General features: G+C 40.1%; 1 protein-coding gene across 2 annotated transcripts in view; it reads left to right on the top strand.

Annotated features, from left to right (window-relative positions):
- Nucleotides 1-16,340, top strand: part of LOC148519001 (serine/threonine-protein phosphatase 4 regulatory subunit 1-like) — a 78,197-nt gene extending 61,857 nt beyond the window's left edge. For both annotated transcript variants that reach the window (XM_088476744.1, XM_088476743.1), the window contains exons 17-20: nt 793-913; nt 4,276-4,410; nt 7,278-7,419; nt 10,793-16,340. In XM_088476744.1, the coding sequence (XP_088332870.1) occupies nt 793-913; nt 4,276-4,410; nt 7,278-7,419; nt 10,793-10,947 (553 nt within the window). In that variant the 3' untranslated portion in view covers nt 10,948-16,340. The remainder of the gene's footprint in view (nt 1-792; nt 914-4,275; nt 4,411-7,277; nt 7,420-10,792) is intronic.
- Nucleotides 16,341-16,750: the final 410 nt, after the last annotated feature.

The following is a 16,750-nucleotide window of genomic DNA, read 5'->3' as shown; positions in this document are numbered from 1 at the left end:
AATTTAAATTTAAAAAATTTTTAGTTGCCTCGGCCGTGTTTTAACACGCTCGTATGTAAAATTTCACGATCTTGGCTTGTAAACTGTGGATTTGTATAGAAGGACAGAAGGACAAATTTTCACTTTTATATAGTAAAAATAGTACAGATAAGAAAGTTCTTACATATCATCACTGGAGGCAGCAGACAGCAGTACTGAGTGCAAGGCCCCCACAATGAGCGTACAGCAAAAAATGTGGTTTTTGATTAATTAAAAATTTAACAGTAATTCATTTCAATGTAAAAAAAATTTAGTTGCCTCGGCCGTGTTTTAATACGCTCATATGTAAAATTTCACGATCTTGGTTTGTAAACTGTGGATTTCTATAGAAAGACAGGACAAATTTTCGCTTTTATATAATAGATGTTGTTTTAACATATTTATGGTCATAATTTTGCTTTGTAATGGTGTGCCCTCTATCTCTGATTATAGCAATGAATGTGGTTTTATAATCCATACTAAACACCTTATATAATTTTTAGGGGATATTACAGTGTACCCATAAAATTTGTCAGTGTTTCCCAATATATCAAATAATTTTGTGAAGTGTAACGGATACAAAATTGGAATCCCAGCAGTCTAAATATGAGATTCCCATATTATACAGGCCATCTATACTGATCTTTTCTGTGGCTACTTAGTTACACTGGTTCCACAATCTGCCTTTAATTGCTAGAAGCAGTAATGTTGAATTATCTCAATGGGAGATGCTACAATTCACTTACAGAAATCTTTGCATACCTTTTGTTGCAGGCAGCTGACTCTAATCCTAGAACTGTACAGTCCCAAAGACATATATGATTATTTGCGAGTAATTGCACTGACACTCTGCTCAGACAAAGTGTCAGAGGTCCGGTGGATTTCTTTTAAATTGGTAAGTACATTCCTTTTCTGTTCTGCAAATCATTTTGTAATGCAATTTGCCTTTTATTTGTGTCCTTGTGCTATAGTAACACAGTTTGTTGATTCTTAGTAAGTTTCTTTTCTCATTCCTCAGTTGTGTTCCTGTCAGTAAGTTCTATCTGAAATAAGCACTAATAATGGCTAGTGACAAGCAGGTAGAATCCATGCTGAACCTGCAGAAAGCAAGTGTGTATACCAACCTCTATATACATTCACATTCAGTGTGTAAGTGCACCAGGGCTAAGAGTTTGTCATTGACAAAGTCAGGGCATATACTTCCGATGTACAAGCTATTGCTTTTGCTATGTTTAAAGCATTATCATGGTATCGGCATCATAGCTTTAGACATTATTATAAAGCATTATCATGCTGACACCATTACAATGGTTTAAATAACATTACAATAGATGTCGGCATTGCTTTCATTATCATATTGACTGTCGTCTGCAAGAACATCGACAAAGTGACTAATTCCCAGTCAAGAAAATTATTATCAGAATAGATGAAGAATTTTATTATGGCTTTTCCCTAAATGTGACTACATATATCAAATATCTCTCAAATTTTTTATCTTTTTATTCAAGCGTTTATTTTTGCATACGTTTAAAATAATACATTTTTATGTAGTAGGTCTTAAAAACGTAACACATGCTATTGTATTCGTCTAGGGACTGAGCACCGACAAGTATTAAATACCAGATGTGCATTATCATTTGCTCCCTATTACATAAGGAGGTAATTTGTATATCCCAAACACTGATATTTTAATATATAAATTCTGCTTGAATGGGGGGGAATTAAATTAACTGCGGTAATTTATCGCAGGCTAAGTGATCCCCCGGGGCTATTCAGTTACTTAATGGGATTTTTTTTCAGGTCTAATCAGAATCAAAAAGAAATCCCTGTTAAAGGGCATGTTAACGGGTTCCGCAACCCTGTTAACACTTAGAATCCATGATAATTTCACAGACCTATGTGTTAATGCCTGTTCACATATTAATTTAACTGGGGTGAAAAAGGGTCTGCAATTGAATAGCCCCAGATGATCAGGCCAGAGGCTACCACCCTTTCTCACCCCTGTTAAGTTACCGGGGCTAATTGAATTCTGCTCTTAATCTCTTGTGCACATCTGTATTGCTGACCAGTATTCCCCAGTCTGGGGCCTTATACACAGGGCTGCCATCAGCCTGGGATTGACAAAATAGGAAGCGCCCCTGGGGGCCGGAGCTGTGGATAATGTGGGTGGAACTATAGCAGGGGTGGGGATCAATTGGTGCTGAAACTAGTTTGGGTTGTGGGTGTGGGTGTTGTTATAACCTGTATATCTATCATATAAATGATATGGTACCCTAACCCTGTCTCAGTCATATCCATGTGATACCTGAATACCCTCATGGCAGCTCCACCTCATTCACATACAAACACACCTATATATCCCAATCACCTCCCTCTCACACACATACCCAGCCATCTCCCACTCAAACATATTCTCCAGCCCTGCCCCATCAACCTCCCTCTCACACATATATAGACCCTGCCCCAGCCACCTACCTCTCACAGATATATCTTAGCCCTGCCTCACCGCTGTTAACCGGAGTTTCCCAGTGTGCTTGTTAGCTAATCCTGCAGACATAATGTTGCCTTCTCTCTGTCAAGTATTAAATGTGATGATTCCTTGTGTTCTATGTATTTGTTACTCCATATTGTCGGTTGTTTTGTCTCCTCTATGGTGGCGCCCATTTTGTTGAGGACATTTCTATACATTTATACCCTCTTCTACAGCTGCAGAGAGGGGCTCCTTCATTGTCTGGGACAAGAGTCCCGTCAGTCTCCCCCTTATGAAAACCCTGCTTCTACAGCTGTCCAAAGTCTCTCTGGGTTCCTTTTTCACAACATTAACAGATTCAATATATATAGCTAGGTTATTTTTACTCTCCTCATCTTTTAGGCTTAATCCAGTTAAACTTATCTCAAGAGACTACAAAGGAACAGAGACTCTAGTTTTAATAATAATAAAGCATATAAAATCTTGCCAAATGTTCAGTAATCTAGGAATGTCCCAATGTACAGAACATTTGGCAAGATTGGCGCCTTCACTTCAACATACTTAGGGCAGTCCCAACGCCGATAATGCCGTTTGTGCGAGTACCAATAAAATAATCGCTGATATTGATGTTCTGTGATGAGCGCTAACTTCGGAAAAGCAGTGAAAGGGTTATGGCACTTTAATGAAGCAATTGTTATAAAGGGATGTAGTTTTAATCCTGGCTGTCGAGATGCTGGCGCTCAGAATGCCGCCACCGTAAACCTGACACCAGTCAGAATCCCGGCGCCGGCATCCCAACTTTTAGTAGTGGGGTTAGGGGGAGGATTAAGGGTTAGGGCTAATCACTAAAGGGGAAGTTAGGTTTGGGCTGTGGGGGGAGGTTAGATTTAGGCACATGGGAGGGAGGGTTAGGTTTATGCTGTGAGGAGTGTTAGGGGTAGAGTTAGGATACTTACCGACAGATGTAGGTATTCTAACCCTATCGTGATGCCTGATTTAATGATTAGTGGGGCCTATGCTAGCATATTCTGCATAATTAAAAATGGGGGCAAGCACCTTCAGTAGTCCCAAGTTTTTTTTTTTGTTTTTTTTTTTCTTTATAACGTATTTGAATGGTTTAAAATATAATCACATATTTAGCACCTGAAACACATCTATAGTACAATATAAACATGACTCAGTGGTTATATATATATATATATATTAGCCTTGTTTAGTATTCATCACTTCTTTACTTATGTGATAAACTAAAGGTAGAATTTCAGGTGTTAAAAGTTGATTCTCCAATACCAGTTATTCTGGTGGAACCGGATGTGTCCAATGTGGGGCTTCTGTTGAATGGTACACAAGAATAGGGCTGGATAATGTTGCCACCATTTCAATGTGCGGCTGCTAATTGGTTCTTTCTGTTGGGGAATAAGAGTGCAGATATCTTATGGCAAAATAATTCTACTTTCTGAGCAGCGTTGTTTTAATGTATTTCCAGTTTCTGTATGGCAATCTAGTTTTGGTGCTTTTCTGCCTGGGTCATATGTCAGACAGTAGAAGGTGTATGTGAATTTCTAGCTACTTTGCACTACCCTTGACTTCACTTGTGCTTGTTGTATTCATGTGCTTCTTATTAAAAGCTTTGGACATTTTAGATCAAATGGTGTTTGTTTGGGTACCATATCTGGAATCCACCAGTCACAAGAATTCTATTGTAAATGTTAATGACTAATAACTTTATTTCTTTTGTATCAAGATATGTGCAGATTGAAATTATTGTTATATTTTATCTTTCATAGATTGTGGCAATATTACAAAAGTTCTATGCAAATGGTGAAAACGAGCTGGGCATTAACTTCATTAATGAGCTCATTCTGCAGTTCAGACACTCTCCCAAGTGGGTTGGACGCCAGGCATTTGCCTTCATCTGTCAGGTATTTGTCTCTATGTATTTATTTATCTGTTAATGATCACTCTTAAGGGGCTTATCCATTTGCCGACTTTCTGCACGATGCGGCCAAAACCAGGAGGTTTTGGTCGGAACGTGCAGAAAGTCTGCTAGTGGATAGCCGGCAAGGACCAGGGATGCGCGTGCACGCTGGGTCCATGCCGACCCCGACTATATCTCCAACATGCCGGTCAACCTGACGACAGTTGTCAGGTTCGGCATGTTAGCAGATAGGAAGCCGGACGTGCAGCAGCGGCAGCACTGAAAAGACGTTCAGTGAACGTCTTTCAGTAACGCTCAGCACCCGGCTACTCGAAGGTCTGAACGCTAGTCGTTCAGACCTTCAACTCTATAAATGGATAGGCCCCTTTACATCGCTGTCTTTTTTTTTTTTTTTTTTTTATTTTTTTATTATTGAATTAAATTTGTATAATTGTACTATATAGACAAACCTAGTCAAGCATTAGAATTTAAAACAGTGCTGTCAATCCAATTACATGCGATGTACTCGCAGGTGCGAGTCATCGCAACAATGGACGCACTTGACTGTAGTTCCGAATTCACATACAAGTGCGCTCAGCCCCATAGGGAGCAGGCCGCAAGGTGTGCGAGATGCAGTGCCATTGCCTGCTTTTTAATGCCGTTGCAACGGCAACTCGCAGCCTTCAAATAGAATTGGATTGACCGCAGTGTTTAGTTTTTCCTATTATTATTATTAACCATTACTTGTATAGCACAGCATATTCAGTTGCACTTTACAATTGGGAACAAACCGCAATAAAACAAGACTAGTTAATAACAGACAGACATAGAGGTAAGAGGGCCCTGCTCGCAAGCTTACAATCTATAGGGAAATAGGTAGGGCCGTAACTAGGGTAGTGCGACCTGTGCCATGGTCGCACTACCTGTGCCACCGCAGGGGGGCACTGTTTGGGCCATGACTATTTTCCTTTTTGTTATCATTCTCACTTGTTGCATCTCCTGGCCTCTCCTATCTCTTCCCTGGCCCTTCCCCATGAGGCCATGGCCCTTTTTCAGGTGCACTATCTTATGTTCTTATTTTAAAAAATAGGGGGGGGCGCCAATGCTCTCTCTGGCACGGAGCACCAAAAGTCTAGTTACGGCTCTGGAAATAGGCATTGATACACAAGGATAGGTGCTACCTATTGCTTAATGGTCCAGTCAGATAGCAGAGGTTCTTGGTGGGCTGTATGACCCAGTCATACAGAGGATGTGAAAGTGAAGAAAGAGAAAATATGTAGTATGTAGTTTTATGTGTGGACTGTATAGTGGGAATGAGATTGGGTAGGCTAGTTTATGAAGGTGGGTGGTTCTGGAATTCAATAAGCTTGTCTGCGTTTTCAGGGGGTGTGGTATAAAAGATCAACGGTACTAAGGTCGACAGTCAATTGGTTGACACCATACGGTCGACAGGGTTAAAAGGTTGACATGTTCAAATGGTCAACGCACATGGTTTTTTTAAATTTAACCTTAACCGTCCCCCTAGTGCTTAACACTAACCTTCCCCTCAGGCAGTCTAACCCTAACCCTCTCCCAAGTGCCTAACCTTAACTTTGAAAATGTTGAAAAAAAACATGTCGACCATTTGTGGCTGTCGAATTATTGACTGTCAATCTTTCATCCTGATACGGTTTTCAGGGAATGCTTGAAGGTTTGGAGACTAGAGGAAAGTCTCTTTGTGCGTGGGAGGGTAATCTACAGAGTGGATGCAGTTTCGAAAAAAGTCCTGTAAAAGTCCTGTAACCGTGAATGGGAGCAAGTAATGGTGTGGATGAGAGACGCAGACCTCGAGCAGAAAGGTTGAGTTGGCAGATATTTTGAGATAAGTGAAGAGATGTATGTTGGTGTAGTTTGGTTAATAGCCTTATGTGTAAGTAAAAGTATTTTATATTGAATATGGTAGAAAACAGGTAACCAATGGAGGTTGTGACACAGTGGAGCAGCAGACGATTAAGGTTTAGCAAGGAAGGTTACAATTACAGCTGCATTCAAAATGGATTGTAGTGGTGAGAGACTGTTTTGGGAAAGACCAGTAAGGAGACTATTGCAATAATCAATGCGGAAGATAATAAGTGCAGTGTTGCATATGCTCCTATTCTGGATATGTTTTTTTTTTAGATCTATGTAACATTATTTGGAGACATATTCAATGTGGGGAACAAAGGACAGCTCAGAGTCAAGAATGACACCTAGGCCACTAGTTTGTGGGGTGGGTTTGATTTGTCGAGTTATCAACGTTGCTAGATATGTCAGGTTGGTAACTACTATTGGCCGGTGGAAATATTTTTAATTCTGTATTGGAAATGTTTACATTTTCGTATATAGGTTACTTTGACAATAATAGGGCAAAGCCATTATTGTATATAAAGTGGCTCTAGTACTAACTGGCAAGTGAGCTATAAGTTAATTCCAATATCTCTTGTGGGTTGGGTTTGCTTTGCCGACCTGGTCAACCCAGTGCCCCTAACCCTCCCCTACCTAACCTTAACTCTCCCCTCCCGCAGCTTAACCCTAATGTCTGCTTTGTGCAGAATGTGGACATGCTGCAGATGTCGACATTCTTCATATCGCCGACTTAACTGCATTATACCTAAAGCTATTAGTCTGATTCAGACCTCATCTGCCAGCTTGTTTTATGCACCAATTCTATATTTCGAACCCATGGAAATCCATTATCTAAAATATCATTCTGATGTGCATCTGAAACAATTAGATGTATACTTGTGAATGTTATGGCTCCTGTTCATAAATCTATTGGAATCTCGGATTTAGTGGTCCTTTTATAGAAGAGAATGCAGAGATGATGTTTTGTTGATGATTATTCCCCGGCAGGCGGTGGTGAATGAGGAATGTATGCCTGCAGAGCAGTTTGTTACACACATGCTACCCAACCTGCTAAGTCTCGCGTCTGATCCTGTACCCAATGTACGAGTCCTGCTTGCTAAGGCATTGAAGCAGACACTCCTGGAAAAACGTAAGTGTATTTTCACAGAATTGTTACATAAATGTATGTCATTCTGTCTATGAAAAAAACTATGCTTTATTAAGAATGAGTTGGAACATGTGTCCTATTTCATCGAGATGATCTGTAGACTTCAAGCGAAAATCTTATCTAGTTATTACATCGAAAATTGTCTAGTTCTTTATATATTTAAGGGAAACAAACCTCAGAAAAGTTTGTTTGTACCAGTCACGGAAATATATTTGCTAGACACCGTTTTGTTATACCTGATTATATATATATATATATATATACTGATTACAAGCGAGTTTTATCTTCTTCTTCTCTGTTCTCATATTTTTTTACTTTTTCAAACCTGGCTACACTACCCACTGTTGTCCTACACAGTGACGTATCAAATCCTATTTTATTATTTGACACACTAAGCTATTGTGTTGTTGGATTATTCTCGCACCTCAGTTAGATTGACGGGTGAGTTTTGGGAAAAGATAATGGTATTCTGGGGAAGGAGAAAGCAAACAATGGAACTGTACTTTATATGAGCTCTGCAAGCTAACACGATCATAGAAATAACTCTGCAAGCAGACATATTGTACTCGTGCAATCATAGATATTAAAGTTCTATAATAAATATTTGTATATATTATTATTATTAATATTATATTACTCTAATACAAAGGGAAACTTAAACCACATTCAAACTTAGTTTTCTTTTAAAGCAGGGATGCAGAGCCTTTTTTGCCCTACAGGGGACATTGAGAGAATGCACCCATTTGAAAGGACTGAAATAAAAGTGGCTTAAAACTAAATTATGAAAACTGTAGAATTTACTACTGTAGGAAACTTGCAGAGCATGCGAGAAGTAAGAGATGGAGATATATGGGTGGGCGAAATGGGAGAAGGTCCTGCTTGTGAGAGCTTAATAAGTCTATCTGGGCTTGCTGAGTGTGTCCATATCCCTCACCTCTACAACATCTGTCCCTCCCCTTACCTAAAACATTTCTTACCCCCACCCATCTCTCCTTTAATACATGTCATACCGCTGACAATCTCTCGTGTAACTTGTCATACCCCCGCCCATCTCTTGTGTAACATGTCATACCTCATCCCCTCTCTCATGTAATACATGTTGTACCCCCGCCCATCTCTTGTGTAACATGTCATACCTCAGCCCCTCTCTCATGTAATACATGTTGTACCCCCGCCCATCTCTTGTGTAACATGTCATACCTCATCCCCTCTCTCATGTAATACATGTTGTACCCCCGCCCATCTCTTGTGTAACATGTCATACCTCAGCCCCTCTCTCATGTAATACATGTTGTACCCCCGCCCATCTCTTGTGTAACATGTCATACCTCAGCCCCTCTCTCATGTAATACATGTTGTACCCCCGCCCATCTCTTGTGTAACACGTCATACCTCAGCCCCTCTCTCATGTACTACATGTTGTACCCCCACTCATCTCTCGGTTAACACATTATACCCCCGCCCCTCTCATGTAATACATGATATACCCCTGCCTATCTCTCCTGTAACATGTCATACTCCCGCCCATCTCTCGTGTAGCACGTCATACCCCCACCCATCTCTCGTGTAATACGTCATACCTCTGCCCCTCTCTACACCACCTGTAACACATTTGTTATGCAACCACATGTAGCACATTGATCTTTACATATACTTTATTAAAGCATTAGACATACAAAGAAACATACATATAAGCACATTATAACAATCATTAACATGACAAAAATAAGTAGCCTTCACAAATGACCATTTACGGATGAAAGGGTGGGTGCAGGCGAATGCAGCTCCAGATGGGTATAGTGGATTCATCTGAGAGGAGAGTTAATTTAAAGAGTGGCAACTACGGGCCCCATATTTTATAAAATAATCTTAATAGTTCTTAATAATACTTGTCATATACTACATCTGGTGGATGTACCAGACCCTTTTAATAACAAATTGAGTTTAGGTGTTAGGATTTTTACTTTCTATCACCAGCTGGCAAGCAGCTGCAGAGAGTATATGTGCAATTAGCTTGTTAAGGTGATGGGATGACGTTGGAAGAAGAAAGAACTTGCTAGCTTTGTATATGACAATTTGAAAAAAAGAGTGAAAAAATAAAATTGTTAATATGCTGCTGGAAAAGGGAGAGCTGTGGGCAGCTTAAGATGTGGAGAAACATGCCCTATGAGAGGCAGCCTCTTCAACATTTACCTGGAGAGTCTGCCTAGTCAGCAGATAATACCATCACTATGGCAAGATTAAAGAAAAGGTTGTTAAATTTGTTGCTAGAATAAAGATTCTCTATCATTTCTGGCCAGTCCTCATTTGCAAGGCTCTCACCCAGTTTGGTCACCCAGGCTCTGTAACACATTTCTTAGCCACACCTCCTTCTGTAATACATTTTCTCAAAGCTTGTAACAGATTTGTCTCACCTCCTTTACATTTGTAAGACATTTGTCACACGCACCCACTATTCTGGCAACAGAACCCTTTTCCCTACGCCTCGCCTGTAGCGCACACTGCCTACACGTTACTTATCTGCACTGTACTAAGGGCGAGATGGTAAGAAATCAGCAACTTCGTTATAATCTATAATAATAATATTAGTCATAATGTGACATTGACCATGTGAGACTCTAATCACAATTACTGTGTAGCAGCATTTCATTCTGTTTTAGCTCACGGTCTGATATCCCTGATGAATGGCTGGGTCACAAGGTGGTTGACCCTCCACAGTGAGACCGGTGCAATACGGTACAGGACAGATGACGGGAGACTGGGCTGCTACTGGTATACGCCAGGAGTCCTGGTTCCCCTGTATTTGTTCTGTATCCTGTAAAAAAAAATATGGCCTTGCTAGTTTTGTATCTTTGTTTTAAATCAGTAATTGCAATAATTGTTGGATAAATCTAGCACAAGATATAATATATAGTGAGTGCAAAAAGAAGCACACAGTGATTGGCCTGTGTGTTTACCATGCTCTGTTTTACACATCCACTGTGGGTGAGCTTTTTTAAACCTTCTAAAGAGGGCAAGGGTAATGTACTAGTTAAATGATAGCAAGAATCTGATTGGTTCTACACCTCCACTTGTCCTCTTTAGAAAATGTTATAAATCTCCCCAATAAGAGAAATGACATGTAGAGGAGCTGGAGAAGCAACATATGGCAAGGTTCTCCCATTCTCATGGTATAACACTCTTGGAAGTTCATATTCTGACCGTTAAGGGATGGGGGTGGCTTTTGGGGGTAAAGAAACATCCACATAAAGTAATTAGATTTTTTTTACTAACCATTTCAATTATAGTAGTGCCCTTTAAATGGCATCTAAGAGTAATGTGCAATGTAATTACTGATTGTTCAACATTCTTCCAGCATACTTTACCAGCGTGGGTAACCCACACCTGGAGGCTGTGGAGAAGACTGTGCAGGCCATGCAATTGGACAGAGACCAAGATGTGCGATTCTTTTCTGCAGCAGAGCCAAAGCGACACCTGAGCACCACCCCGCTGGAACAATCTGTCGACTGATTCCATATCAACTTATGTGCATGGAGTTCAAATCCTTCCGATGGGTCAGCCAAGTCTCCTTTGTAAAATATCGCTGACCTCTTCCCTGACCACCACTTCAAAAAAAACAAGAAAAGAATCTAAACTTGTAATGGCATGAAGCGTATTTTATCCCTTTTTTTTTTTAAACTATATATTTAAAGTTGCTTTATTTAAAAGAAATGCAAACAAATGCATGCAGCTGCGATGGTGTCTGAGCACTTGTCTCATTGACACATATTTTAACCCCATCCATTATAAATCTAGTCCAAGAACCAAGGGCTTTACCTGTGATTGTAAAACACAAAAAAAGCCAATGTTCCTGTGTTTGTGTATATAACTGTGTAAGATGGAAAGCTGTACACTATCTTCTTCTGTAATATGTTTTTGAATATATTTTCTATATTTTTTTAACAAAAAAAAAAAAAAGAAAAACAAAAACCCTGTGGTCGCATAAAGATAGGGGGAGGTGGGATATATGAATAATTGTGAAATTGTTCAACAAAATTTAAAACCTGGGTCATGTAGGCTGGAGTGCCCACCCTGACAGAGGTAGGGATTACTGTACAAATATCAAGTTCAAGGCCGTGTAACATTCCAAGATGTGGTTTTTCAGCACTGTACGTATGATCATTTATCTCCTTCCTAGTGGTGTGAGTGATAGGAACTTGTTAGGCCAGCAAAAGGCAAGATGGGAACAATTGTTTAAAACCCAAAAGCCATTTCAGTATATTAGATGTTTTGTAAATTAGACTTATTAATGGTCGTCCCTTTACTCTGGAAAGGAAGCTGTGCGCAGAGATTTTGGATTAGGATTTAACACACAGAGAACATTTATAAAAACTAGTTTAAAAGCAAAGCTGTAGTGTTCTCTTCTGTAGCTACCAATTAACTGTTCGTTTCATTTTCTAAAGCACACTACTAAAATAGCTAGAAGCTTATTGGTTACTATGGGAAAGACTGCACTAGCTTTCAGAAATGTCCCAGATATTGCATTTTAAAGGAGGACTGCATTCCCCACTTTCCAATCTAGTATAAATATTTTGGTCCTTGCCCTGGAAATCCCACTGATGGCAGGGTTACTCTGTTACAGCACCCCCCTATCCCATCTCCAGACTGGAGAAATTTAAAACTGGACATGTGCAAGTTGTTAAGATGCTGCTAATTGCTTGAGTCATTTCAGACGGTCGACACAACCTGTATAAAGCTGGGTACACACTATAAGATCTATCGTCCAATATATTTCTCCAGCGTGAATCAGAACGATAAATGGTACACATCTTATAGTGTGTATGCCCAAATGGTCGTTCCCTGGCTGTCCATCGCATTGTCCCTCTGCTGTGCTGCACGTTGAATGGTACGATGCGATGAATGATGTAGTGCAAATCGTGTGTTGTGTACAGAAACAACAATTGGATACAATCCCTGGACGCAATATATTGTGCCAACGTTTGCAAGATTGCTTAGTGTGTATACTATATATCATGTTTGGGTTGACCGTTGCATCATTTGTACATATAGTGTGTACCCAGCTTATGACCTGCTCATTTTTAAATTGTTTTTAAAGTATTAAAACTTCCTAACTAATGGGTGATTAACTATCCAATTGTGTTTGGGAAGGGACTCTGTTGTAAAGCTAAGCAATAGCTTAGGGTACCTGATTCAGTAGCTTACTTAAACCTTGGTTCCCTTTCTGTGGTGTTTCATTTTTACAAGCAACTAATGCTGAGTGCCAGCCACTGGCAGCATAGAAAGAAGGAGGTTTTTGCCTGAGAGGAAAGGGCAACCCAGGTATTGCTGCAGGTATTGGTTGTTTGTTTGGGGCTTGTTGCAAAATATAATAAGCTTAGAGTTTTCTACAATTCATATGTCCCAATATCATCTTAATAAGCACACAATCAAACTCTTACATTATGGCAAAGCTGTTACAACAGAATTCAGAAAACTGGTGACTCCACTTGTAGGAGTTGTTCAGTATGATATGTTCATTTTAGGAGAGTGTATATATTACAAAATTGTAATAATACATTCCATGTACATAGTGCAGCAAGCAGTGTGTGTGGGTAGGTAGGGAATCCAGTCCTGAGCCAGTTTTGAAATCCAGGATTACCAGGACCCAATCTTTGGATCCTGGTTGTGATTAAAGGTAAAATATTAGGTAGTACCCACTCGGTGATGATGACCCAAGTTGCAGTCAATTAGAGCACAATCCTGTAGGCAGGAGGGAGGATTCTGCAGGCTGTCAGAAGTCACTGAGTAAGCTGTAGCTGTCACAACTCACAAGAGTCAGTGAAAGTATGTAAGTGCCCCAGGCTTCTCCGTTACTATTACTGGCAGGCAGCGGCGGTAGCCATTTACTTGCATAACTTAGATCACATATTATGATAAATGGGTTTAAAATTATTTTTGCAAAGCTTTATTTGAAAAATAAGCGTTTATTTTTACTTGTTGTTTTGTGATGGACAAGCAGCATTTATGTTGACACCATAACTGAACCTTTACCAGTGTTAGAGTCTCTGTGACATGTCCTCTTCTGTATAGTATGGGCTATTCATAGCATATATAACACAAATTAAAAATCCCCTCACTTCTCCTGGTGTGTCTGGGAAAGCAACCGCTAAAGCTCATTAATTTTGCTGTCCTCCCTTTGTTGAATTTTGGTACTTTTCTATGGTGTATAGTGTGAAGCAGAGAGATGGCACTGGCTGTAATTGGTTTGATTAGTGTGAATATTATCCTATAAGGGGATGAGACTTGACCCTCTGGTCTAGCGCTGATCCCTGGAACCTGCACAATGAAACCATTTTTTTTCCTGGTGCTGCAGTATTACGGAGCTAAATATACTGCCAGGTCACAGTGACATTACTCCTGCCTCTGTACAGAATTCTGTAGCACCTGGTATTTAATGTTTAGAATCCTGAGTATTTTCGGGTCAAATTGACCACGATTGGAATCCCTAAGTGTCACCTAATCAGATGGCAGATTTGATTTTTGCTTGTCACATATGGATTGAAAGCTTACCAACTACATGTGTCTAAATGATCAAATCGCGTTTTGACATTTTGTAAGCGTAGTACTTAAATTAAGTTTTCCAGGCACACCAAAGTTTGAGACAGATTAGCTAGGTAGAATAAAAAAATTGTCACTCTACAGCAAATGTTTGGAAATGGGAAGTATTTCTATATAAAATTCTTGCTGGGTATGCTAGGAGAAAGAGGCCATCCTACTCATGTCTTGCATCTATAGTGGCTCTCTTAGAGAACACCATGATCCAACACCAGATCCTTTTTGTTATGACAAACTAGCAGATGTACACACAAAGCCGTAACTAGAATTTTTGGTGCCCCCCCACCCCAATTTTTCAAATTGGGACACCCGAAAAAGGTGCGTGACCTCGTGGGGAAGAGCCATGACAAATCTGATTTGTACCATATGATGATGAAGGGGTAATGATCCCATTGTACCACTGTTATCCAGGTGTAACTGCCAAATACAGCATGTATCCAATGGCTGCAATGATGATGCACAATAATTATGCACTATAACTCATCAGCTGTGGATGTAGGAGAGCGTTGGTGAAGCTGCACTAGCAGCAGGATTTGGCCTCAGAACAGCTGTGCACAAGCCTGGAGCCAGCAGTGTAGATCACCGACTAAAGGTATAGAAGTATAGAAAGAGCGCTGCTTGTAGTGTATATGCAGCAATATCAGTGGCGGGGAGATCTGTGTATGTACCCTCTGCCAACTACTAAACTCACTGGCAAAGGTGCTGGAAGGTGTGCTGGAAACACCTGGGTCGTGAATCAGTGGCTGTGTTCAGGGCTGCCATCAGAATTTGTGGAGCAGATAGCTGTGTATGTTAAATAAAAGGATGTGACTGAAGGTGCTTGGAGAGGTGGCCAGATGGCGGGGGAGTCTGTCAGGAAGCAGATAGGGGCGGCCAGGAGATGCCAGGGGGTAAAGGAAGAGGAAGCTACAAATGGGAATAAATGAATAAAAACAAAAAATTGACAGTCCCAAACGGCGCCCCTTGCTCTGTGGTGCCCTGTGCTGTGGCACCACCCTAGTTATGGCACTTTGTACACAACATGTGTCTGGCAAGGCTTTAGCTTTCTCAGGTATCCGGGATGATGGAACAGTTATGAGGCAACAAACTTGTCCCTGGCATCACTATATGGTATAGCGTTGCAAAATATTGTCTTAATTGATTTCATTACAGTGTATCTTCTAGACCAGGGGTAGCCAACCTTGGTCCTCAAGGTCACACAGCAGGTGCACAGGTGTAGTTATTACTCACTGACACATTTTGAAAAGATATCCCAGAAAACAATATTTGAGGTGAACTTAAAGGATTCCTTAATTATAACATCAAAAGATATGAAGAAATGTTATGGGAATATTAGTTGGAAATAACATGTATGCTTTAACACGTATTATAATTATGACATGTATGAATGGTTGCAATGGCTTACAGAACACTTTTGCTGTTATCCCATGTTAGATATGTCTTGTTGAACACACTTAAGCAGGGCTGTAACTAGGGTGGTGTGACCAGTGCCATGGTGCAGGGCAGGGGGCACTGTTTGGGCCTGCTAATTTTCCTGTTTATGATCATTCTCACTTGTAGCTTCCTGATCTTTTATCCCCAGCATCTCCAGACCTCTCCTATCTCTTCCCTGGCCCTTCCCCGTGAAATAGTGGCCCTTTTTCAAGTGCACTATCTTATGTCCCTTTTTAAAAAATGGGAGGGGGTTGCCAATGGTATCTCTGGCACAGGGCACCAAAAAGTCTAGTTACGACTCTGCTCTTAAGCATTTGCAGTTTTCTGACTTGTAGTAATATTTTAGTGCTGAATTTCTGAGTAAGTTATCACCACACAAAACTAATGTCTATAGTAATTATCTCCACAGATAGGAATTATTCATCCTGTCACTGGCCACCATCCCCAGATCCAGGACCTGTATGTTTGTTTTTTTTGTTCACTTTTTTTTACTTTAATATTTTCACTTTTTTTTTAATTGGGAGAGGGGAGGGTTGTTTCATGATCATTTCTTATATTTACAATACAAAAGTTAGCAAATCGGCAGCTACCAGTTGATAACTGTGTTGTAATATCAGTAGTGCACAATGTATGGAACTAAATCACCTCAGTCATTGTTAAGGTACAACGTGTTCAGTGTTAAACCTCTGCACACTCCTGTATAGCGTCTTATTTTCAATGCATCTTTTACGTATTATAAAGTCAGCACTTAACTACACTTCCATGGATTGGAAACAGACTGTTCCAGCAGCCATATGAGCTGCTTCTTTATGATGGACACTTTAGATGATCTGCACTGTACTGTAACAGCATTGTATTATACATAGTGTTCTGGAAACCAGTTTCTATTAATCTCAATAAAACTGTAGATTTCTATTTATGAAATGTATGTTGTGATTTTGTTTATGCTCTTAAAAGTTCTTACATATTGTCACTACTCAATTTAGGTCTTCTAGGGTAGGGTGTGTTTGAGGGTTCAATTGATGTAGATAGCTACAGTGTATTTTATTTATTGCAACATTAATCTTTTTAGTATAACTGTACAATCCACATACTAATATAATCAATTGTCCCTTCACAGAGCCCTTTATCAAACACATTTTAGCCTTTAAACCATGGGCAGGGAACCTTTTTTCTGCCGAGGGCCATTTTGATATAACATTTGTGAGCCTGGTGCAGGCCGCGCCCCCACCATGCGACATCACACGGGGTGGGCCACAATCGCCGGTGATTACAGCAATGCCCG

This window comes from Taudactylus pleione, unplaced genomic scaffold (assembly GCF_031769625.1).
Source record: "Taudactylus pleione unplaced genomic scaffold, aTauple2 ptg000192l, whole genome shotgun sequence".
Taxonomy (NCBI): domain Eukaryota; kingdom Metazoa; phylum Chordata; class Amphibia; order Anura; family Myobatrachidae; genus Taudactylus; species Taudactylus pleione.
The sequence above is the reverse complement of the archived record's forward strand: the minus strand, read 5'-3'. Positions and strand labels throughout refer to the sequence as shown.